The sequence below is a fragment of the Spermophilus citellus genome, assembly GCF_964194105.1.
Source record: "Spermophilus citellus genome assembly, chromosome: 9".
NCBI classification, from domain to species: Eukaryota; Metazoa; Chordata; class Mammalia; order Rodentia; family Sciuridae; genus Spermophilus; species Spermophilus citellus.
In genome coordinates this window covers 135,337,557-135,362,701 of record NC_138191.1, presented here as the reverse complement: position 1 = coordinate 135,362,701, position 25,145 = coordinate 135,337,557, and the positions used below count along the sequence as shown (strand labels likewise).

General features: G+C 45.8%; 1 protein-coding gene across 3 annotated transcripts in view; it reads right to left on the bottom strand.

The window, feature by feature from the left end:
- The window catches only part of DNAJC11 (DnaJ heat shock protein family (Hsp40) member C11), a 59,922-nt gene that overhangs the window by 8,342 nt on the left and 26,435 nt on the right, over positions 1 to 25,145 (bottom strand). For all 3 annotated transcript variants that reach the window (XM_081307769.1, XM_081307768.1, XM_081307770.1), the window contains 7 exons: positions 20,332 to 20,433; positions 7,196 to 7,324; positions 6,131 to 6,253; positions 5,160 to 5,233; positions 2,388 to 2,577; positions 1,373 to 1,458; positions 874 to 990 (listed from right to left, as the gene is read on the bottom strand). In XM_081307769.1, coding sequence (XP_081163895.1) covers positions 874 to 990; positions 1,373 to 1,458; positions 2,388 to 2,577; positions 5,160 to 5,233; positions 6,131 to 6,253; positions 7,196 to 7,324; positions 20,332 to 20,433 — 821 coding nt within the window. The remainder of the gene's footprint in view (positions 1 to 873; positions 991 to 1,372; positions 1,459 to 2,387; positions 2,578 to 5,159; positions 5,234 to 6,130; positions 6,254 to 7,195; positions 7,325 to 20,331; positions 20,434 to 25,145) is intronic.

The following is a 25,145-nucleotide window of genomic DNA, read 5'->3' as shown; positions in this document are numbered from 1 at the left end:
ATGTTCAGTACAGTGCAATTTTTTTCCTCCAAATATTTTCCACCTGACATTGCATAAATCCATAGAACTGGAATTCCTCACTACAGAGGGCTCACTGTGAGTAGGAGCTAGAGATTTAGGAAGTGGTCCACACTTGGGCTCTTGAGGTGTGAGTCCTTGGTACATGAAGCCATGAGGCCAGAGGAGCCTACTTGACAGAGTACCCAGAGAGAGGACTGTGTTCCACGTGATGTCTCCAAGGAGAAGTTTGGGAGAAAAGGAGAATTTGCTGGTCAGAAAAACCAGAGAAAGAACACTATATCCCAGGATCCCAGGGCAGGGAGGGTGTACAGGAGCGTGGAGCAGCCATAGGCAGCAGCTGCAGAGACCAAGCAAGACGAGAAGAATTGCCCTCTGGTCTGCTGTAGGAGGGAGGGTCCCCATGCTGGCTGCTTCTGGAAAGGGCTTGGGAACAGCGCCCAACAGGAGGAGGTTAGAAGGAAAGCAAGCAAACTCAGACAACACTTCTGAAAATTAGAGTCAGGGTAGGGGCTGGCATGGGGAAAAGGGTGTTTGTGCTCATGGTGCATCCGGGGAGATGACAAGCTGATGCTGCAGGTGCTCGGGTGGTGCCACTCCATGCAGGAGCTGCAGGCAGCATCAGGCCGCCTAGCAGTCAGCCAGTACCTTCAGAGAAGGAGGCGCAGAGACCCAGACCTTCCTAACTCACTGTGAGACTTCTGCACTCCCTGACCTCTACTTATGCACCCAAGGCAGAAGTCAACCACATCTATAAAACTGCAAAGCAGAGGCTAGCTCATTTTGACTCAGGTTAGCCCAGCTGAGGGAAGCGGCCAAGTCTTCCCTGGCCAGAAAGACAGGAGTTCAACTTACTTGACTTTGAGAGAAACGCCCTGTGGGACTCCAACACTGACAGCAGCACCCAAGACGCTATGCCTGGAGATCTTCCTCTCGGCTCCGTACTCTACCACGGTCCCGAAGAAGCCTGCCCTGCAGGATGCAGAGGGCGGTGGTCAGTGCCCACGTCCCTCCAGCACTACCTGATGGGTAGCTACCATTTGAGAACAGAGACTGGGCCCCCATCCTGCCCCGCCACTACCCACAGGAGAAGATTCCTGACTGATGTTGAGTTGCTAATGGAACAGCATCAAGACACTGGGGAGGTTCTCCTGCAGAGCAGCCAGGGTACTCCAGGCTAGACCAAGGAGCAGCAAAGCCCTCCCCACGTGGCAGGAGGCACTCAAGGAGCATCATGGACAAAGAGGTCAGAGGTCACACCCTTCTGCCTGGGGCTCTGTCAACCCCCACCACTGGCTCTACTGAGACCCTCCTTAGAGCCTGAGGCTTCCCCAGTGGCCAGGTTGGGACTTACTTGAGGGACCCTTTCACACGTGTCTGGTCATCATCTTGGAACTTGTGCTGATAGCTGATCAGTGCAAAGGAGTGGGGGATCCCCAGCTGAGGAGACAGGGGACAGAAATGGACTCAGTGCTGGTTCTCATGGATCTGCACAAAGGTGGCATCTACCCTCGCAAGAGTAGCCGGGCGTCCACTTGCACAGGTCTTTATGTAGTCATGCAAGTAATATGAAAATTTATCAGCAGCCAGTATGGTCAGCAGTCTTGTAGTGACCGGTACATTCCAGAAACGCGCTGCCAGGTGACTGTTGTTCTGTGGACATTACTAGTGTATTCCTTCATCTGACAGTTAAGACCTCACTGAGACATTCTTACAGGGCCACTGACGTATGCGAGCTCCGTCACTGACTGAAATATTACATAGCATGTGACTAGAGGAGCTGGGAGAAGGGCTGGGATAGCTCAGCAAGCCCTTGTTGAACATGCACAAGGCGCTGGGTTCCATCCCAGCATCATAAAACCAAATCAAACCAGGAGACTTCACATAAAAAAAATCTAGTTTTCTGGCTTCTTTTGGGGAAAAAGAACAAAACAAAACAAAACAACACCCTTTCCCTCAATTTCTGGCAACACCAAGCCCATGTTGCTGGTAGCAGCAAGAGGTGTGAGCCAAGGAGCAGCTGCCCAGGGCGCCTCTTCCCTGGAGCCTCTGAGTGCACCCTTCTGCCTAGGGCTCTATCTGTCAATCATGGCTCCTGTCCTAATGCTGTGGGCTTCTGATGACGATGTCAAAATGCTATTTTGCTTTTTGATGATCTGAACAGGACCACATGGGCCACCTGAAAACAGAGTCCTTACGCCGGGAATTCTGAAAGAAGGTTCCTAAGTGTCTGCAGCCCTGCCCTGCAGGTCCCCTGGTGTTAGACGTGAGGAGGTGATCAGGGTGCAGGACTGAAGGGCACAGTGAGTGCACAGGAGAGGCAGTCCTTTGGAGCTGTGTCCTCAAGAGACTGCAATTCTTTGGCTCACCTGCAGGGCCACAGTGAAGTGGCTGGTCTTAGTGTCTCGGACGATGCTTGTGTTCATGGCTGACTGGATTCCCCATCGCCACTGCAGGTAGCCCACTGTGTTCTTGTCCAGGTTCCGAGCTAGGACAGTGGTAAGGCCAGGACGGATGCCACGGGATGAAAACTGCAGAGCACAGTTTGTCGTCACAAAGCTGGGGGGACACAGAAAGGGTCTGGATGACACCTGCTCTCAGCTGTTCTCTGTCATTTCCTAAGACCTCACTCATAATCACTCCGTGAATCCCTGGACCAGCTCCCAGCAAGGATGGTGGTGGACCACAGGACATGGGACGGAGGCATGGTGGAACCTTCTAGGACTTTGCCTAGCAACCTGCACTACCCTGTCCACCCTAACTTTAGACTGCTGTGTCCCCACACTAATGGACAGCAGTCCTGCTCCAGGTCAGTGACTGGAGGGTGCTCTCAGAGGCAGCCTGGGGCAATGTTTCTGAATGCTGCTGCACACTCACTGGAGCTGGCGCCTGTGCCAGGCACCTGGCTTACAGTGCAGGCCGGAGGGTGAGCAGTCTTCCCTAGGCCATGGATGTGTAGCAGAATCTTCCTGGGGCCCAGGCATCAGTATATTTTTAAAAAATGCCCAGGTGATCCTGGTGTACACCTGCATTGTGAACTCCTGACTTAAGCTACCGGAAAAGCCATCATCTGTGAACAGCTCTGAGGTTTGCTTCCAAGGCGGTACAGCCCCATCTTCTGGTTAAAAAAGGGTATTTCCCTAACTAGCAGGACTCAGAGCTTGGCTGCAGAGCTAGGATGTGAGCGGGGAAACAGCCCAGCACTCACTCTGGCCACTGACAGCAAGTCCTACCAGCATCACTCCCTTACCCACTGCTGAGGCTTCCTTTGGCCAAATGAGCCAAGAGCCCACTCTTCACTCTCCACAGGTCCCAACCCAGCCCTCCTGTCATTCTCAAGCCATGCTGAAGAAGGGCCACACATTTTTAAGCTTTAGCCACACTGGGTTAAGTGAGCAAGAAGAGAGAAGACAGAAAGTGATCTCTAGAATTCCAAGAGGAAGTGACTACTTTTTCTTGGGATAGGGTCTCACTCTGTTGTCCAAGCTGGCTTCCTGCCACGCCCTCTAGAGCTGGGATCACAGGTGCCTGCCACCACGGCCCACTTCACAACCTCTGACTGTGGCATGGACATGCAAATAACTTAAAGCATGGGGCAGGAAGTCTGTAGAGTGGACTTACCTTGTCTGGTCACTGTACAGTAATAAACTGGCACTCCTGTTTATAAACCATCCCCACTATTTATACACAAGTCACCCTTGTTCATAAATCAAGATTCTCAGTCTGATAAACTCTGGTGCTACAACACATTCTATTTCCAGACCTGTAAAAGCTGACAACCAGCCAGATTCCTGGTGACCACTTTGGATAGACACTTTGAGGCCAAACCAGAGCAAAATGATAAAAAAAAAATTTTCCTCAGTGATGTTTCTAAGTCTGTCTGAAGACTTACCTGAGGAGGCCTTGAAATAACTAGATTCCTAGTTCCCTCCTTCAGAGGACTGAATTCGGTTTTTCATCAGCACCGGGGTGACAATTCTAAACAGACAAGGTTAGGCCAACACTGCCATGCACATACAGGTAATCGCCCCACATCCTGGTTAATGGTTTCAGCCCTGTCCCCTTCGCAGACCTGTGAACCCAATTTTGGAGCAGTGGCCTGCAGGGTCTTGGTCCATCTTTTTTGTGGGTGTGTGGCTCTTGGGACTAAACCTTGGGAAGCTCTACCATTGAGCTAAGTTGCCTAGGTTGCCCAGGCTGGCCTTGAACTTTGACCCTCCTACCTCCATCTCCCAAGCCGCTAGAATAACAGGCATGGCTACTGGGCCTGGCCATGACCCCTCTATCTTGTGTTCTCTGCTTATACCACATGCCATGTGCTCCCGGGGGGCTCTTGCACCCAAGTTCTCTCACAACACTTCTTACTCTGTGTGCCAGCCTGATTCTTGGACCCGCCTTGCTCCCTATCTACAACACACTGACCAACCAGCCTGGCTAGCAGGATCTGAGTGATCCTGATAGGCCCAAAGACACACCCCAGAGGAAATGGAATAGCTTTCTCATCAACACCTGCTCTGCCCCAGGACACCTTCAGCTCTACTTTCCTCAGAGGAAAGAGATGTGATTTACCTCCCTCCCAAATCCTTGATCTGAGCTTGCAGAGATACCTGTGACCCCATCACATGGGAAAGGAGGACACTGTGCTGTTCTACAAGGGACAACGGTGCACAGTCCTAGGAGTATGACATTGCTGCAGCCACAGAGATAAAGAAAGCAGGGGCTGGGCAGAGCTCTGGCATATGTGAGTCCAACTGATTACCAGGCAGTTCAATATCTCCTGGGACAAAGAAATGACCCACATGTCGTAAGCATCTCAGACTGCTGACTTACAAAGGTATTTTTCATTGTCTTGTGGTTCTTAAAGGACCATGAGGTCAAAGGTGGGGAGACTTCTTAGCACAGAGGAGAGGCCTGGCTGGGGCTGGGGCCAGAATTAGCCTCCCACCCCCAATCTGGTGCCCTTTCCAACCTGCAGGCTGCCAGGCTGCATGTTGGTGCCAGGCCTCTGCCTCATGGTGCTCAATAACCTTGTAGGATGATGAATAAAAGAAGTCCAAATGACCTTGACCATGAGAACACACAGATTCTGGTCTTCTAAATGCAGACCACCAAAGAGTAGTTATCTCATCTCTTATATTTACCATCTTGGTGTGAGATTACGGAACAGCTTGAGACCAAATAAAGGCCCCTGGAGATCTCCAGCTCCAAATTCCAACTGTTTGAAAAAGAAAGAAATAATTAATTAATAATTAATTAATAGTGACCCAGGTCTCAAATGTGTACCCTGGTCAGAATTCTTTTGTTTGCTTCAATGTTCTTGCCAGGGCTCTAAATAGAGGGAGCACCAGGTTCATGCTGCTCTACCCTTACCCCTGCCCACTGGAGCTGATAGCTTCCCCAGGCCTGCCTGGAGGCCCAGGCAGCAGTAGGGGGTTCCTCAAAAATAACACTGCTGGCCTCAGACCCACCTCCTGCTCAGTCAGAATAGGAGAGCAGTCTGCTCCTCTTGACCCACTGATGTTCTGCTTTGGTCAGGTGTGCCACCACCCCTACGCCACGGTGCCAACTCCTTTACTCTGAAGTTCCTACAGGACTGGATGTGGGCCTCAGGGGTCTGATGTTAAAGCCCAACAGCAGTTCTCCGCTTGCAAGGCCTTAGAAGTCACAGCTAGCAGTGGCTGCCTCATGTACTCGCATAGGTGACTCTCAAGGCAAGTCTCAATGTCAATTTGATGCAGCTTAGGACTTGGCAGAGCTGGATGCTACATGATCAACTAGCAGTGGGCCAGGGCCCCAAGACAGGCATGGCCTACTGTCCCTGAAGGAATTGGGGTCAGCCCACAAGGACTGCTAGAAGGAAAGATGCTGAGCTTCTATAGAGGCTGGATTTCTGGAATTGGCATCTGAAGGACATCTTATCCTAGCTTTAAACTGTTCAGCAGACTGGCAGGACTCTTCAGATGGGACCAACATCTAAAAGTCTGATATCCAGTACCTGGCTTCACAACGACATGGTCACCCCCTGCCACTGTGAGGGTTAACTTTTAGAGGGCACATATTAAAAAATAAGGCTTGGCATGGACAATATGATCCAGCCTCATGGCAGTCTTACCTCTCCCCAGCCCTTTGCAGAGGTGACACGGCGAAGTGCGAAGTTAATGGAACCCCCACCATTGCCATTCTGAGTCGAGAGGCTTCCAGAGAGGATGGCTGTGTCTGTGGCCGTCAAAGGTGCCTAGAAAAAGACACTGGCTGTAACAAGTGAGCCCAAGCAACAGGAAGCGCAATGCCAGCAGTCTGATGACTCCTCTGTAGACACATGGCCAAAAGGCACAGAGACAGCAGGTCCGATGTGAAGAGCCCTGCGGCCACCTCAACCACTGCACTGTTATTCGAACTGCATGTGGCCATGAAGGTGAAATGTTTTGCAAAAGCTTAGTGGGGAAAATTGAAAAAACCACAGAAACCCAGGGTTAAATGCTGGGTCGTTAGTGTGCCCATGTGTAGAAGTGCACAGTGATTCTACATTGTGTCTCCCACTGTAGGCTACCTGAGCCTCTCCAGTACCTGTATGCCATCAGGTTCTGGAAGGGACTGAAAAACCTTTCAATAGCATGTGCGAAGGCACAAAGCTCTAGGAGAGGGCAAGTGTCCCTGTGTCAATCCATGTTGCAGGCTGATGTACTTGAGAATCAATAAAGAGCTAAGGAGGTGGAGACCTGCAGTAGTCCTCAGTGGAAAGGCCCGGCTTTGTCGTATCCAAATATTGGGCAAAGGTGACATTTCAGTGACCCCAGGGCTCAGGAGCAGAGATGCTATAACCTGCCAGCACATAATGGCATGTAAGAAAACCAGTTCTTAGAATTATCCACGGAGGTCTGCCTTCTCTCCTAAAATCATCAGGACCTTGGGCTTCTAGGTCTCCCAGACCATTAATGTCCCTGAGACCCTGCAGCCTGAAAGCCCCAGATTAGCACGAATGCTGGCTTATGTGTGGACAGAGCGGTAACAGACATGGCTGTGACTGCAGCTGGCTTTCCTTTAAAGTGGCTAATTGCATGCTTTCATAAATAAAGATGAGAAAACCCCAGGCAAACTCTCATTCCAGCTGCTGGGGGTGCTGTGCCTCATTAACTCAGGCCTGTGTGGTACCAAGAGAGGTGTTTGTGTGCTTTACCTCAATGGACTGGGATATGTGCATTTTATTGATTTCAATCTGTGGAAAGCCACTTCCAGATACATCTTCATACTCCTCATCATATCGATCAAAAAGGTCAGTGGCATCTACTCCAACGCTGATGGTTCCCTGGGGCAGAAAAATAAGCAGTCAGCATGAAGGGGTGGTATCTGTGGAATGAAGGGCAATTCAAGCACAAGCTCAGTTTAACTGAACTGGGCATCTGGCTTCACAGTCCCTGGGCTTGGGCATGACACTCCACCATGCAGCCACGCAAGTGTGAATGTCACAGTTTATAAACCACACAGCTGCAGGGTACCAGGGACTTCCAGAACTAGGAAGTAGTGTTGGACCAGGAGAACCAGTCTGCAGAGCAACTACATGCCAAAGACAAGTGTTAGTACAAGGAAAGCGAGGTTAGCTGGGCACAGAGGTGCACACCTGTACTCCCAGACACTCGGGTGGCCAAGGCAGGAGGATCACAAGTTCAAGGCCAACCTCAGCAACTTAGTGAGACCCTGTCTCAAAGTAAAAAAATTAAAAAGAGCTGGGAATTAAGCTCAGTGGTAAAGTCCCTGGTTCAAACCTCAGTACCAAAATCAAAACCAAACCAAACAAAAAGAAAAGAAAACTTCGTGAGTATGGCCTGACCTGAGCTTCAGAACAAAACGGGATTCCTGGATGCTTGGGACCACCTAGAAATTAGCTACTTGGATTAACCATTTTTTTCCTAAACACTCTTATACCATAGAACTACCTTAAAAACTCTTTTCTTTGGCAGATTTTAAAATTTCTCTGCCTTGGGCTGGGACTGTAGCTCAGTGGTAGAGTGCCCGGATTGCACGTGTGAGGCGCTGGGTTCAATCCTCAGCACCACATAAATAATAAAGATATTGTGTCCAACTACAAAAAAATAAAAAATATATATATTTTAAAAAATTGCACTGCCTTTTAAAGTAATTTGAAAATTAAGTTAGGAGGGGCTGGGGTTGTGGCTCAGTGGTGGAGTGCTCATCCAGTACATGTGAGGTACTGGGTTCAAACCTCAGCACCACATAAAAATGAAATAAAGATATTGTGTCCACCTACAACTAAAAATAAATATTAAAAAAAAAAGGTTATGAGAAACATAAGACCACATTCTCTCAAGAAATACTAAACTGACAGGCATGGTGGTGCCTTTCTGTAATCCCAGCAATTTGGGAGGCTAAAGCTAGAGAATTGCAAGTTCAAGGTCAGCCTCAGCAAATTAGCAAGACCCTGTCTCTAAATAAAAACTAAAAATGGCTGGGGATGTGGCTCAGTGGTTAAGCTCCTCTGGGTTCAATCCCTGGTACAAAAAAAACAAAAACAAAAACAAAAAACAACCCAACCAAAAACCAAAAAACTAAAATTTTGTTGACTGATAAAAATGCTCATTACTTAGAAAAATCAACAGTCATTATTTTCTTTCATAGTCCAAAGACTTTCCAAACAGGTATATATATTAATTAACCCATGTACAGAAACATGACCACACATATTTTTATTAAATTCTCTGCAGCCCATTTTTAAAAAGAACTTTACTAAGGTAAAATTTAATCTAATATAAACTGCACATATCTGAAGTGCATACTTGAAAGAGTTTTGACATATGAATACATTTGTGAAACCACATCTGAAACTTGAGACACAAGCCAGGTGTGGTGGCACACACCTGTAATCCTAGCAATTTAGGAAGATGAGGCAGGAAGATCACAAGTTTGAGGCCAGCCTTGGCAACTTAGCGAGGCTCTGTCTGGAAATTAAAAAAAAAAAAAAAAAGAAAAGAAAAGAAAAAGGAAACAGGATGTAGCTCACTGTACTGCTTATGTAGTAAATGCAAGGCCCTGGTATTAATCTCTAGTGCTATGAAAAGAAAAAAAAAGATAACAACAACAACAACAAAAAAAAAACAGATGCAGAACATTCCCATCACTCCAAAGGTAGCTGCTGACAGTGTTTTAATTTTAAACAGTGAAGAAAGGCACCCCTGAAAGGGGACGTGTGGACAAAGTCGTGAGAGGAGCGAGGGCCAGCCTCTGCGGGCAATTGTGCAGGAGCCAGAGGCTGCTGGGGCGAAGCCAGAGGGGAGGCACAGCTCAGACACAGGGAAAAATGTTTGTGTGTGTGGTACTGCGGATTCCTTACCACTGAGCTATACTTTCAGCACTTTTGATTTTGAGATAGGGTCTTGCTAAGTGGTCTAAGCTGGCCTCAGATGTGTGAGCCTCCTGAGTCACTGGGGTTATGGGTGTGCACCACTGCTCCTAGTTGCACCCCAAAGTTTGTAATGCAGAAGTGAAAAGAAAAAGCTGCTTCTGGGATGGTCCCAATTGGGACTTCACGAGCCACAGTGCTAGTCTCCTGTCAGTGCACAGACTCTTCAAGCAGAAACTCAGTCAATCCTGATAACCACTTGATTTCTGAGGGTGAAACACCTGACACCACACATGCTTCTGTGAACTTGGGGAAGAGGGTCCACACTGAATGTGAAACTGTTTCTGTGGGAGTGAAGGGCAAGGGAGGAAGCAGGGAGAGCAGGCAGGGAAGGACATGACTCAATCCTTCAGCTCAAGACAGCAGCACTGGGGAAACCAGTGACCTATGTGTGCATTTCCTAACTGGCCACCTCCTTCAACTCACGAGACCCAGCAATCTTCATTTGATTCTTTGGAGAAAGGCAATCATGTTGTATGCATTATTTCAATTTTTTTCTTTTGGTCCCAGGGATTGAACCCAGGGGTGCTTAACCACTGGGCCACATCCCCAGCCCTTTTTATATTTTATTTAGAGACACAGTCTTGCTGAGTTGCTTAGGGCCTTGCTAAGTTGCTGAGGCTACTTTGAACTCACAATCCTCCAGCCTTAGGCTCCTGAGCTGCTTGGATTTCGGTGTGTGCCACTACGCCCAGCGCATTATTTCAATATTTCTCTTACTATGTACCTAACTGTATTGTAATTTTATTTCCTTTCCCAAACAAAATGTAAACATTAACTATCTGTTTTAATACTATGTGGACAATCAACTGATTTACCAGGGGATGGCATAGGTGTTAGAAGTTGAAAAATATTGTCCAGTCATCACTTTTTCAACTTCTCTGCTTGTTCCTTGCAAATGGCCACAATAACTGAAAACCTCCACAAGCCAGTGACTTTCAACTAGACACCTCTGGTGCTGAGCCAAGCCTATGGAAAGCAACTAAGCCAGAACAGTACCAGTGAGCCAGAGAGAATGTAAGGCTCAGGTGCCAACTTGCTTGATGAAATTAACTGTCCTGAAGATGAACCATCAAGTCATTTTGAGCTGACAAGGACATTTCTTTATTTTAGAGTGGTCTAGATGCCACCTTCTGCTCTTCTTCCTTTTCAGGGAAACAACCTTTAGAAATGGACTGGTCACAGCCTCAGAATAGATGGATTTCTTCCCTTGGTGTCAAGTACAGCTGGACTGCAAACTGTCATTCATTTTCTTTTTAAAAATATTTTTGTAGTTGTTGATAGACCTTTTTTTTTTTTTTTTTTTTAATTCATACACGGTGCTGAGAATTGAACCCAGTGCTTCACACATGCCAGGCCAGTGGACTACCACTGAGCCCCAGCCCCAGCCCCTGGCATTCATTTTCACTTGCAAGACAATATACTTTTGTATAATGAAAACTGACAAGTTTGAGAGTAATGAAATCAGATTTGAATTCTGACAGAAAATCAAGAATATAAAGCAAAGATAAACAAATCTAATGCTGGTTAAATCAAATGGGTTAGATTTTTTTCGACCACTTCTAATCGAATATATGCAAGCTCATGTCCTTTTATATCCAACTGTTACTGAATCAAACTTTGCAAAGAAAAAGGATTTACAAAAGAAAGTACTGCTGGGCATGGTGGAATAGGCCTATAATCCCAGCAACTCAGAAGGCTGAGGGAGGAGGATCACAAGTTCAAGGCCAGCCTTAGCAATTTAGTGCAACCCTATGCAACTTAGGGAGACCCTGTCTCAAAATAAAAAATTAAAAGGGCTGGGGATGTGGTTCAGTGGTTAAGCCCCTCTGGACTCAATCCAAAATCAACAAAACAAAACCAAAAACCAAAAAAAGGTAACTTCTCCTCCTCTTCTTTTTTTCTCTCAGTGCTGGGGATGGAACCCAGGACCTTATACATGCTAGGTAATTGCTTACCACTGAACTATATCCCCACAGGGCTTTTTTAAAAAATTTGAGGCAGAGCCTCAATAAGTTGCCCAGCTTGGCCTCAAACTTGCAATTCTCCTGCCTCAGCCTCCTGAGAATAGCTGGGGTTACAGGCCTGTGGCATTCTCTTTAAGTAACCTCTGCCATTAGGTCCAAATCACAAACCTTTATCTTGCTTCCCCTTATTTTTCTACAGCAAGGCCTCAAATTTCTGTAAAAGGTACAGTAAATATTTTGGGTATTGTGGGCAACTATTACTGAGACTTCCCAGCTCTACTGTTGTAGCCCAAAACAACTACAGATAAAAGCAATGGACTTGTCCTGCTGTGCTCCAATAATATTTTATTTACAGACACTGAAATATGAGTTTGATATAATTTACATGTTCCACAAAATATCCTTCTCCTTTTGATTGTTATAAAAATTCAAAATGTGAAAAACATTCTTTGGTCATGGGCTAATTGTGGCCATGAGCAGCAAGCGGTCAGTTTGTTGACACTTAGAGAGAGCACCTAATTCTACCCTCCGTGTATGGAAACAACAGCCCTTCACTAAAAGGATGATGCCTCTGGAAGGTTACCAGAGGCACACCTGGCAGCTGCAGACACTTGACTGCAACCTTTGTGCCTCTGGAACTAGAGGATCCCACTTGCAGTGTGGAGTTCTGTCTTCTGTATCAGTGCTACTCGACCACAGGGCCTGTCAGTCTGTGGTTGCAAGTCTTCAACACAAGTCATCAAAAAATCCCCAAACAAACAAACAAATAAAACAAACATGATCTAGTTTCTCAATTTCTGAGCTACACAATAAAAAACAAGTTGACAAGATTCACAGGTCCGAGGAGCAGCTGAAGAATCTACAGGAGGTGTCTCAGCCGGCCAGCTACAAGCCCACAACAGCCACCTTCATGGCCCACAGGTGCTCCATTCACAAGCTAGCCCTTTATCTTAAAGGGTAGAGAACAATAAGCACCTTTTTAAACCCTCCCCGCCCCCACCACTGCACTGATTCAGCCACAATCTGAATCTCCTGCTTAAGCCAGGGCCTGAGAATCTACATTTTCATAAAAATAATATTATTATATAGTCGAGTTCACTAACTGGCTTTTGGTAGCATAAACTAGTTGATATTCTCTCTCTCTCTCTCTCTCTCTCTCTCTCTCTCTCTCTCTCTAGTTGTAGATGAACACAATACCTTTATTTTTTATTTTGAAGTGGTGCTGGGGATGGAACCCAGTGCCTCACGAGTGAGAGGCAAGTGCTTTCTCAATGAGCCACAACCCCAGCCCCTGATATTCTTTTTTTTAACTGAAATTTTTACAGAAATTAAAAATTAGAAGTTCATATGCAGTTATGTAAGAATAAGAAGCAGCAGCTTGGGAAGCTGAGACAGAGGGACCTCGAGTTCAAAGCCAGCCTCAGCAACAATGAGGTGCTAAGCAAGGTGAGGCACTAAGCCACTCAGTGAGACCCTGTCTCTAAATAAAATACAAAACAGGGCTGGGGATGTGGCTCAGTGGTTGAGTACCCAAGTTCAATTCCTGGTACTCACCTCTCTCCACAGAAAAAGAAAATAAAAGAGGCTAGAGATCCTGTCTCAAAATAAAAAGGGCTAGGACTGGGTATGGTGGTGCATGTCTGTAATCCCAGCAGCTTCGGAGGCTGAGACAGGAGGATTGCGGGTTCACAGCCAGCCTCAGCAAAGGCGAGGTGCTAAACAACTCAGTGAGACCCTGTCTCTAAATAAAATACAAAATAGGGCTGGGGATGTGGCTTAGTGGTCGAGTGTCCCCTGAATTCAACCCTTGGTACAAAAAAAAAAAAAAAAAAGGGCTGGGGACATAGTTCAGTGGTTAAGTGTCCCTGGGTTCAATCCCCAGGCCCTACTCTCAAAAAGAAAGGAAGAAAAATAAAAGGCAATAGAAATTAAACATGAGAGGAGACATGATACCTGCCGGCCTGCTGAGGCTGAGGAGAGCTAGCTCTAGCAGGGAGTATGGAGATGCATCTGTGACTGAAGTTGATCAAAGGGACCAAAGGACAACCACTAGTACCATACCACAGATGAAATAGGGCTGGGAAATGCAGGTGTGCTGTCTGAGCATCCAGCCTCCATGATGTAATCCAACCTAAAGGGGCCATAACCAGTTGGGCAAGGACTATGTGCCCAGTTTAGGAAACTGGGCCTTATTTCTCTGGGAAGTTGCCTTAGTTACTAAAACTGAAGAAAAGAAAAAAAAAAAAAAAAAAAAAAAAAAGAACACTATGAACACATGATTCAGAAGAGAAGAACTCAAAAACTCAAAGGATGGGGTGGCCACTGCTAGGAACTACAGACTGGAGGAAGAAAGAGGGTAAGGAACTGGGATTTTTCTGCCTAAGTCTGGTAACTATTTGAAACTTTCCAAGCTATTTACAATATTACTTTGATGAAAAATATTTTCCCCCATACCTTTACAACTTCCAAACTAGAAACTGCTTAAAAATGATTACCATCCCCAAATGGTCTTATATGCATATTTTAGTTTTTATTTAAAAAAATTTTTTTTTAGTCATAGATGAACACAATGCCTTTATTTTGTTTATTTATTTTTATGTGGTGCTGAGGACTGAAACCAATGCCTCACATATGCTAGGCAAGTACTCTACGGCTGAGCCCCAGCCCCAGCCCTATATGCTTACTTTAAATTAGTAGACTACTTGTGTCAGTAAGCCTCAGCTGTTTCTTGCTCAGAAGGACCCAACATAACCACAGGACACCCTTTCTGACAAGCAGGGCCAGCAACATGAGAGAGCCCTTCCCAGCTAGCCATCTGACATCATCAGTAGGCCAACCATGCCCAATGCCAGGGGATCCAGCTCAAATGGCAGTACCAACTACCTTGGCCTGGGGTCGCTCCTGCACTGGCTCTGTGGATGGCCTGTAAAATTTAGTTTTTTTGGGGGGATGGGGGTGGGGTGGGGGTGGGTACTGGGGATTGAACTCAGGAGCACTCAACCAGTGAGCCACATCTCCAGCCCTGTTTTGTATTTTATTTAGATATACAGCACCTCGACGATGCTGAGGCTGGCTTTAAACTCGTGATCCTCCTGCCTCAGCCTCCCAAATTGCTGGGATTTCAAGCGTGAGCCACCATGTCCGGCTAATTTTTACCTTAATTACATAGCCCATCCTCCCGATGTCATCTTCTGGAAGACAGAGGTCCTCACCACATAGTGTTTTAAGATGAGACAGTGCGACAAAAGCTTTGTTTCCATAAGTCTACAGCAGCCTCATTAGCTCAACGTTCCTGATACTGAGCTCAAACCATTTCCTGAAACATTCAGTCAGTGCTACTGGTTCTGGTCTCTCGGTCTCTCTCTCTCTCTTTTTGGCACTGGGGATCAAACCCAGGGGCACTTTTACCACTGAGCTACATTCCCAGCCCTCTTTATTTTTTGAGACAGGGCCTTGCTAAGTTGCTGAGGCTGACCTTGAACTTGCGGTCCTCCTGTCTCAGTCTCCTGAGTCGCTGGGATCACAGGTGTGGCCACCATGCCTGGCTGGTTCTGGTCTCTTGGGTCATCATATATTAAGCCTGGTCCCTGCTTCACTGCAGAGTGAGGGGAAACATACCTCTTAGACTTCAACCCTACAAATCCCCCATCATTGTTCTACACACATCTTGGACACACCAGATTCACTTCCCCTCCACTGGAAAGTTCTTCCCCAGGTACCTTCTTCTCATCTTTGTCCTAGCATCACTTTCTTGGTGAGGCCTACACCCTCTTTGAGCCTGCTGACCTGCCCCTTACCTTGCTCCAGTTGCTCCATGGCATCAGGATGTGACTTATGCACCGTGCACTGTGCATAACCTGTCCCCCAGGTAGAATGCTACTCCATGACAGCTGGACTTCATCTATTTTAGTCTCTGCTGAATGTATTGCTTTGTTTGTCATAATGCTGGGGATGCAACCCAGGCCTTACATGTGCTAGGCAAGTGCTACCACTGAGCTACACAGCCCTGATGTCCACTCCTTGAATGACGCTCTGTAGGGTATTGGCATCCAATTCAAATTACTTTGTGAAAAATCAACCCTCTTTACCCTGCACCCCACAAAAGATGCTAATTGGCTGCTAATATTCAGCCAATGAGTCAATTAAAGGCTACCATTTCCTCCTTCCCTCCTCTTCTAAGCTAGCCTGTTGTTGCTGCTGGTAGTTTTTGTTTTGTGCTTAGCCCTTTCATCCTTGTTTGCTGGGCTGGTAGGTACTTGCTGCTGTCCTCTGGCCTGGGTCATCTGTGGGTGTGAAGCATCTTCACTACATCCAACAGGGAATGGAGCTGAGCCCCAGCCCCAGCCCCAGTCCTATAGGGAATGGACCCTTGGCTACAGAGAGGAAATGCTGCACTTTTTAAAAAACAACTTTTTAAATGTTTAGTTGACAATGAAAACTGCACACATTCAAGGTGTACAATGTGATGATCTGATGAACATGTGCATTTTTCGATTCTCACAAACTAATCAATGCATCTATCACCATCTGCACTCAATTATTTTCATTTTCACGATTTTATCTGATCATTAGGATGAAACAAGGAATTTCTGTCAAATGCAATCTCAACAGTAACTCTTTACTAACTGCAAATTCCCCCAGAAGAGACAACAAGAGGCAATGTGAAATTTGCCCATTTTATCATTGACAAACCCAGATGGCTCCCATAGTCAATGACTCTCAAGCATTTTATCTGTGATCAGAGAAAGAACCTGTACTTGCTAATTTCATGGGGGATAAAACTCAAAACCTACTAGGGTTTCAAGAACTAGTCTGGCCCAATTACCACCAGCCCCTACCAACCGTCTTTACCTCTGATACAAGATTATGTACCTACCGGGGACAATGGCCCTCCAGGTAGCACTGATTTAGCAACAGCTCTTTGCCTTTGAACCCCCCTGTGCTCTCCAGAGTCTCAGCTCTACATTGGAGCCATTTCCAGCACCACCGACCGGGCCTAACCATTCTCCTTCCGCAACTCTCAATTTCAGCAGCAGCCCATTTCTGCACATGGTAAATGACTCCTTCTTGCTACTAAGCACAACAAACATGGGCTCAATAGGCTTTTCCTGTACTATTATCCTGCAGCCAAGTAGAATCAGCTTTATGACATCAAAGCCATTTCCACAGAGCAGACTTAAGTCATGACCACAGGCTCCCTCTGACAGTTATAATCATAGGCCAAGGCAAAACAGGCCAAAAAAAAAAAAAAATGCTTGAGTAACATACTTATATATCTTTATAAAAACATTTTGAGATTTAAGATATTTAAGCCTTCTTTGATATAATATTAAGCTTTTTCTGATAAAGCTGAACTATGTTTCTAAGCTATTACATGAACCACACTCATAACGGAGCCTTCTTAAAACCAGAAAGGAGATCTTGCCAAGTTTATATCAACCTTCGAGAAAGAATGGAATAGACCAGGAAATGATGTAACAACCTCCATGAAATATATTTTTTTAAAAGAGTAAAGAATAAAGGCATATATACCCTTGGAAACAGATAGTCAGGCCCCCAGGCACTCCAAGCTGAGTCCTTGGCGGCACGTGGAACCCCAAAAGGTTCAGTAGCAAAAGTCAGACAAGCTGCCTGTGATCCAACTGTCTTCTGAAGATGCCTGAAGTAGCCACTGTCCACAGAGCAAGAAGACTTATGGGTAGTGAGAGAAGAAAAGGAATTCAACTAACTATCCAGTGTGAAGTGACCCTGTCCTATTATCTTAGCCTCTAAAAGGCAAGATGTGGGTGGAGTATACAAATAAAATAGAAGCCCCCAGATGGAGAGAGAACGGTCCAATCCGATTCCACAGCCACACCCATCCTCCTGGATGAACCCAGGGCCTCCCCACACTGGCTTTCTGTGCAGGGCCCCAGAGAATACCTGAGCTGGGTGTTTTCCAGCAGTAAGTGCAGTCAGAGGACTTTTTCCATAGGGCAAAGTGAAAGCCCAAACAGAGGTAGTGAGAACTAGGGACTGTGGGGTCCAAGGACTTGAGCTTACATGACAGCTCTCACGGCAAACCTCACCAAGGGATAAACTGGGCTGAGGCCAGAGAAGGCACCTAATCAGCACCGATTGGAAAGGTGGAGTCCAAATCTGGATCCTGGGTTCTTGTGTCCAAGCCTAAGGCTCTTCCATGCTGTCTCTAGCATGTGCTTGTGTGTGTGGTGGGGGGCGTGTGTGCCGCCACCGGAAGGAGAGGTGTGTGCTGGAGGCTGGCACATGACCTTCTCCTTCTGCACCCTACAGCACTTTTCACACTGCAAACAGCGAGGGCCTGACCACAGGAGGAGGCTGAGGGTGATGTTAGGAGCCATCTCACATCCAGCCCCAGCTTCCAGGGGGCAAAAACTGGCCGAATGAGCCATGTGAAACACCAAAACAAAATTAGGGGGTGAGGGTGTGGCTCAGTGGTAGAAGAAAAAAGGAAGAGCTATATGGCTAAAATAAAATTAGGCTCCAAACCTCACCTTGGTACCAGTGTCACTTGTATTTACAAATGAGGGTTATCTTTTTCTCATAACATCAACTTCATATTTACTCAATCTTTCAACTTGGAGCGGCAGGCATGACGGATGTCCTAATTTTACCCACAAGAAAACTAAACACAGGCCAAAGAGTATGCTGGGTCCTGCTTTTTTGCATCAGTCATTTCTCATCTCCCTATTTCCACTTGAACTTTTTGCTCTGTACACCCATCCTGAGGCGAAATCCTAATGACTCCCACTGATGAAGACAGACACACCCTCCCAAGAGTCAGATGCAAGATCACACATGGCATCCAGCCTGCCACTCCCCTACAAGCTGGAGTCCACTGAGGGGACCAGTGGACAGGTGGATTCCTACGATTATCAAGTGTGGACCTGTTAAGAGAAGAAAACCCTTTTCTTCTCAGAAGGAGATGTTCCAAATCTTTCTGCTCATCTTGAAAAGAAAAACAAAACAAAAAAAAAAAAACCCACCAAACCAAAAAAACACTTTGGAAATGGAACAAAAGATCTAGCTCCAATCCTCTCCACAAAATGCCTCAGAGCCAACATCTGGTTATCACTATTTCTGGTTAGAAAATGTTTTATTTATTTCAAAGCAGTTTATGGAAGTAGCAAAGTAGTGGAAATTTTAAAATAACTTGCATGCCTGCAGGAAATGGTCCCAGCTGCACTCTCACTCCACAGAAACAGGGCCCCCAGGCACATGTGCACAGAGTCCCAGTACACAACCACCACGCACAACCAGGCACTCCCAGATGTCTTCTGTGTTCGCAGGAACACAGCTCGGGACCCTCTCTTCCCTGTTACTGCTCAGACTGCAGCACAAATGCAGCCAGGACAGTAAAGCCACCAGGGCAACTTTCTGCCCGCCTCATCCCAGCTGCCAACACTGGTATTTTAAGCCAGACACCCCTAGAATGCTGGTCTGGGCCCACCTGGGGATCACAGCAGGGAACTGCTGGAACACCTCAGAGACTTCTGAGTCTCCCACTGCCTCAAGTTCCCTGGCTCAGTTCAGCTGGGGTTCACCTCCTACCTCCTTCTGATTAAGAGATAGCTCCACACAACTAAAGCTGTTACCTGCTATGAGTTAAGTGTGTGTGGACATTTACAAATACCATTAGCCATCTGTATCCATGGCCATGCATCCATGGATTGAAAATGTTCAGGAAAGAAAATTCCCACTGGTACAAACAAAGGCGTTCTTCTTGTCATTACTCCTTTAACAATACAGCATAACAACCGTCTCTACGGCATTTACACTGTGTCATTGTAAGTAATCTAGAAGCGATTTTAGACACACAGGAGGAGGTGTGCAGGTTATATGCAAACACCATGCTATTTTATACAAGAAACTCGAGCACATCTGGAATTTGACATCTTTGAGATGTTCTGAAACCAACCTTTCTAGGACCCTAGAAAGGATAGGGATAACTAAAATATATACACTGGGGAATGTAGGGTTCAAACATACAGGCCTGTTCTGAAAATAAGGTCTTTTATTAGAACGAATTTAATCAGAGGTTCACTTTACTCTCTGCTTCCCAGTCTAAGCTGTCATTGTTTCTTTTTTAGAAGATTTAAAGAAAAATAATTGTTTGTTAAATACTTTATTTGGCTTAATTTCTCCTCCTACAATGCAATTGAGTTGACAGATTATGGGAGTCCTGGAGAAAAAAAGCCAGGAGAAGGCTTCTAGCCCTCATCACAGGCTTTCTGCATGGCCATGCTGGCCACAGGGAGGGGCCTGGCTGCCGAGTCCTCTGACCACATAGTTGGACAGTACACCAGGCCACAATCCCGTCACTCGGCACAGCTGCCATCCCACACTCTCAGGACAACCTCCCTAAGAAATGTAAAGAAAAGAACATGGTACTTGGACTGAAGAGTAACTCTGCCTCTGTAGTGCTCTTTGGGGACTTGGTCACTTACGCTGCAGAGACAGTCTGGTGACTTGTGTTCATGGCTCCCACGTCCTGGGGTGAGGAAAGCAGAGACCCCTGCTTATTGGAATCTGGGAATGCCCCACATCCTCTGCATCATTTGGCCATCCCTGTCCTGTCAGCCTCATGTTTGAGCGGTTAGGTGCCTGTCCCTTCCTGACACTGTCTTGTGCTGATTTTTAATGCCCAGGAGTTGGGCAGCACTGCTGCAAGAGAACCAGCCTGAGTTTCTGCTTGGGGATCCTGGCTTCTGGGAGAACTGGGGGTTGGTTCTGTCTTCCCTCCATCTGGCTGGAAACTCTTGCTCCAGGTCAGCAGTGGCTACCAGAGCCACCTTTCGGAAGAACCCACTGTGAGGCAAGTGTTTTGTCCCACCCCGTTGGTGCACGGTTACCATAAAGCCTACCCGCCCCTCAGTCCTTGAGGCTTCCCTGTCCCACCACTGGCCGGGCTACCTTGGGGTTGGTTCGCTGCTGCAGCCTCCTCTCCTCCCGCTCTTGCTGTAGTCGCTCAAACTCTTCTCTAATTTCTGCTGGAGTTCTCCTCCGCTCCACAACCTGTGGGCAAAGCAAGGCAGCCAGCTGAGAACTAGGACTCGAGGAAAATAGGCAAAGAATTTCTAAATGACTTCATTTTGGCATGCACAGGCAGCTGGGGAGCCTACCATGCTCGCCCCTGGGACCCCAGAGGACAGAGAGTGCTGCCACCCTCCCAGGACTGTAGTGTGTGACTTCCCTCAACTCTCCACAGTCTGACATTCTTTTTTATTATTATTTTTATTTGTTCTACTTAGTTGTACATGACAACTAATGGAGCACAACATTCCGACTCTCTGGTTGTTCACAGTGTAGAGACGCAACATTCGTGAGATCATACACAGACCTAGGGCGATGATGTCCATCTCATTCCACCATCCTTCCTGCCTCCATGACCCCTTCTCACCCTCCCCTCTGCCCAATCCAAAGTTCCTCCATTCTCCCCATGCCCCATCAACCCCTGCAATCATAGATCAGCATCCACTAATCAGAAAACATTCAGCCTTTAGTTTTTTGGGTTTGGCTTACTTCACTTAGCATAATATTCTCCAACTCCATCCATTTACCTGCAAATGCCATGACTGTATTCCCTTTTAATGCTCAGTAATATTCCATTGTTTACATATACCACAGTTTCTTTATCCATTCATCTATTTATGGGCATCTAGGTTGGTTCCATAGTTTAGTTATTGTGAATTCAGTTCTATAAACATTGGAGTGGCTAGGTCACTTCAGCATGCTGATTGTAAGTCCTCTGGGTATAAACTGAGGAGTTGGATACCTGGGCCAAATGGTGGTTCCATTCCAAGTTTTCTGAGGAATCTCCACACTCCTTTCCAAAGTGATTGCACCAGTCTGCAATCCCACCAGCAGCGTATGGGGCACCTTTCCCCGACATCCTCTCCAACACTCATTACTGTTTGTATTTTTGATAACTGCCATTCTGCAGTCTGACATTCTTTACTTTAAGCCACCTCTTTGAGGCTGCGTGAATCTTACAAAGAAAATCTCACAGTTTAAATTTTCTAATTGAGTCCCTGGTTATAAATTCTGGCTATGAACTCAGACATGACTCTGGCTGGTCACTACACTCCTTGTGGGCTGACAGGACCAGAGGATCTCAAGCTATGAGGGTCGGGTGTTCTAGACTTCTGGGACCCTTTGCATGGAACATCCCATGACATTCTAGTCTTAGCTCAAGATGAGATTTCAGAGAGGTGACTGTGGGGAGAAACACAGGAGGACACGGCACAGGGTCTCTGGTGCCTCTTCTGGAAAAGGAAACTGCACCATGTGACAGCTCAGGGTCCCACTTATGACTGCACAGTCCTAAGCACTGCAAGAAACGGTTTGCTGGGAGAAGGACAGAAAAAAGATTGTTCTTTTTCAGTTGTGGACAAGGGAGCACATCCAAGTGCATATTCCGTGTTGGTGGAAGAAACACAGAGAGTCTGCAGGTGTAGCTGACAGAGTATCTAAAGTGGTAGGTGACAGGAGAAAACGTACCCAGGGAGCTCCGAGTTTGAAACATATTTTTAAAAAATATATGCCCATGGGGGCTGCGACTGTAGCTCAGTGGCAGAGTGCTTGCCTAGCATGTGTGAGGCACTGGGTTCGATCCTCACTCAGCACCACAAAATAAATAAATGAACACATACATACAGAAAATAAAGGTATTGTGTCCATCTGTGACTAAAAATATTTTTTTTTTAAAAGAGAGAGTGAGAGAGGAGAGAGAGGGAGGGAGGGAGGGAGAGAGGGAGAGAGAGAGAGAGAGAGAGAGAGAGAGAGAGAGAGAGAATTTTTTTTTTTAATATTTATTTTTTAGTTCTCGGCGGACACAACATCTTTGTTGGTATGTGGTGCTGAGGATCCAACCCGGGCCGCACGCATGCCAGGCGAGCGCGCTACCGCTTGAGCCACATCCCCAGCCCGACTAAAAATATTTTTAAAATTATTCTTATAGCAAAAAACCAATAGTACAGAGTATATAAAAAAGTCACGTTTCTCTTCTCTTTCTTTTTACCACCCCGCCTTAGTACTGGGGACTGAGTCCAGGGGCACTCTACTACTGAGCTACATCCCCAGTCCTTGTAATTTTTATTCTGAGACAGAGTCTTGCTAAATTGCCAACTTGTGATCCTCCTGCCTCAGTCCCCTGACTTGCTGGGATTACAGGTGTGAATCACTACACCCAGCACACATTCCCTCTTATCGTAGGTAACCTACACACACAAACAAACTTTTTTTGGTAGTGCTAGGAACTGACCCAAAGCCTTGTAAATGTTAGGCAAATGCTCTACTACTGAACATCCCTAACCCAATCATATGTTAATATTCAATTATTTATGTCTCTTCCTAAAAATCTTTACATATGTATGTGTTTGCATTTATGTATATATGAACATTTTTAACATAAATGTGACCATATTATAAGCTTTGTTCCATTTGATGGAGAAAATAAACACAGACACTAGCTTATCCAAAAAGGCTGAGATATTTGTCCACCTCTACTTGTAGAAAGTGAACAGAAAAACAAACAAACAAACAAATAAATAAATAAGGAAAACCAGCCCACTGGTATATTCCTGTAATCTCAGCTACTTGGGAGGCTGAGACTGAAGATTGCAAATTTGAGGCCAGTCTCATCAAAATATAAATAAATAAATAATAATAATAAAAAAAAGGGTCAAGGGAAAAAAGCAGCGGCAGTGCTTGCCTGGCATTGTGCAAAGCTCTGGGTTCAATTCCTAGCACATTTGGTGATGGGGTGAGTAACATTCTTTTCCCCTCAAATAACTCAATATTATAAATCAATTGTTAAAAAGGAAGAGGTGATTCTTTTTTCTTTTTTTGGTACCAGGGGCACTCGACCCCTGAGCTACATCCCCAGCCCCTTTTGTATTTTATTTGGAGACAGAGTCTCACTAAGTTGCTGAGCACTTCGCCCTTGCTGAAGCTGGCTTTGAACTAGTGATCCTCCTGCCTCAGCCTCTTGAGCTGCTGGGATTACAGGATTGTGCTATCACTCCTGGCAGAGGTAATTCTTTTTTAAGGAAGCTTTAAAATAAAAAAAAAGATTAGCTAGGCACGGTGGTGCATTGTCTGTAATCCCAGAGGCTCTGGAGGCTCAGGCAGGAGGATTATGAGTTCAAAGCCAGCCTCAGCAATTTATCAAGGTGCTAAGCAACTAAGTGCGACCTTGTCTCTAAATAAAATACAAAAAAGGGCTGGGGAATGTGCCTCAGTGATGAGTGCCCCTGAGTTCAATCCCTGGTTAAAAAAAAAAAAAAAAGATTATTAAGATCACCCAAGAAAAATAGAAAGACCTAAATGGCACGACAGAGATTGCTTTGGGACCTCAGGAAACATACTTGGTTTTACTAAATGGACAGGACAGGTCCCTCGCCTGAGTTTGCCAACACCAAGGGCCCATGAGCCTATCAGTGGATACCCAAAGCCACCACCTTGGCCGGAATGAAAGCCAGGCACAATCTACAATTTCCATTACCTTCTAACCTGTCAGTCTCTCCCTTCATTGAGTGAAGGAAGAAAAAAAAAAAAAAAAAAAAAGCTTCAGGGAAAATATGTAGTCAATTGTTACATTTATCTTTGAAGAACCATAAAAAATGATTCAAAATACTTTTTTTTTTTAAATTTTTTTAGTTGTAGACAGACCCAATATCTTTATTTTTATTTCTTTATTTTTATGTGGTGCTGAGGATCGAACCCAGTGCCTCACACTTGTGAGACAAGTGCTCTATCACTGAGCCACAAACACAGCCTCAAAATACTTTAAATGTTGTTTATGAGGTTAAGTGGGCTATGGCTGCAAACACAATTTATCTGGCCCCTGCCAATGACTTAAGAAACACATCATGAGGAACAAGAGGGTCTGGGTGTGAAGCCAGGAGGTCTGGAAGGGAGGTGGCTCCTCCACATGGCCCAGGGAATCAATACAGTTCCAACTTGGACCAAAGGTTCCATAATTGTTCCATTCAACAGGGCCTGGTTTTAAAAACAGGTTAAACAAAAGTTTTTTGTTTTTTGTTTTTTTTAGTTGTAGATGGACACACAATACTTTATTTTATTTGTTTATTTTTATGTGGTGCTGAGGATCAAACCCAGTGCCTCATGCATGCAAGGCAAGCGCCCTACCACTTAGTCCCAGCCCAAGCAAGTTTGCTTAGCCATAATTTTAACCAGCAACATTAACAGACCCCATCAATGTGTGCATACACCATTTAAAAAAAAAAATAAACCAATGTGCAACTTTCTAATAATTTAAATCTGTTCATATCCTGCAGGAAATCAAAATATTAGACACGCCAGGCTCCATAGAGGTCACAGCAAGAAAAGATATGTTTTCAGGAATTCTAGATGTTTACTCTTTGCAGATGGAATTAATAGCTACAAATTACTTCCTGTTGTACTCTGTGATAAGCTACAGAAAAAAATAATCCAAAAAATGCCAGATTTGGCTCAGCCCTCTGAGTAGCCTGTATTACGGGCACCTGCCACTGAACTTGGCTTCTAGTCATATTTTGAATAATTTTGCAAATAGTTGGTACATAATCAGAGCTAACTGCCAAGTCAAAACGGCTAGTCCCTCCAGAGAGTGGAGGACACTTTGCTAAGCAAGCATCTCACTCTTGGCTCCCACAGGCCTTTGCCATCCAGGATGCTTCACATCCTCTGTGAACAGAGGACATGATGTTGGAGAGTAGATGGGG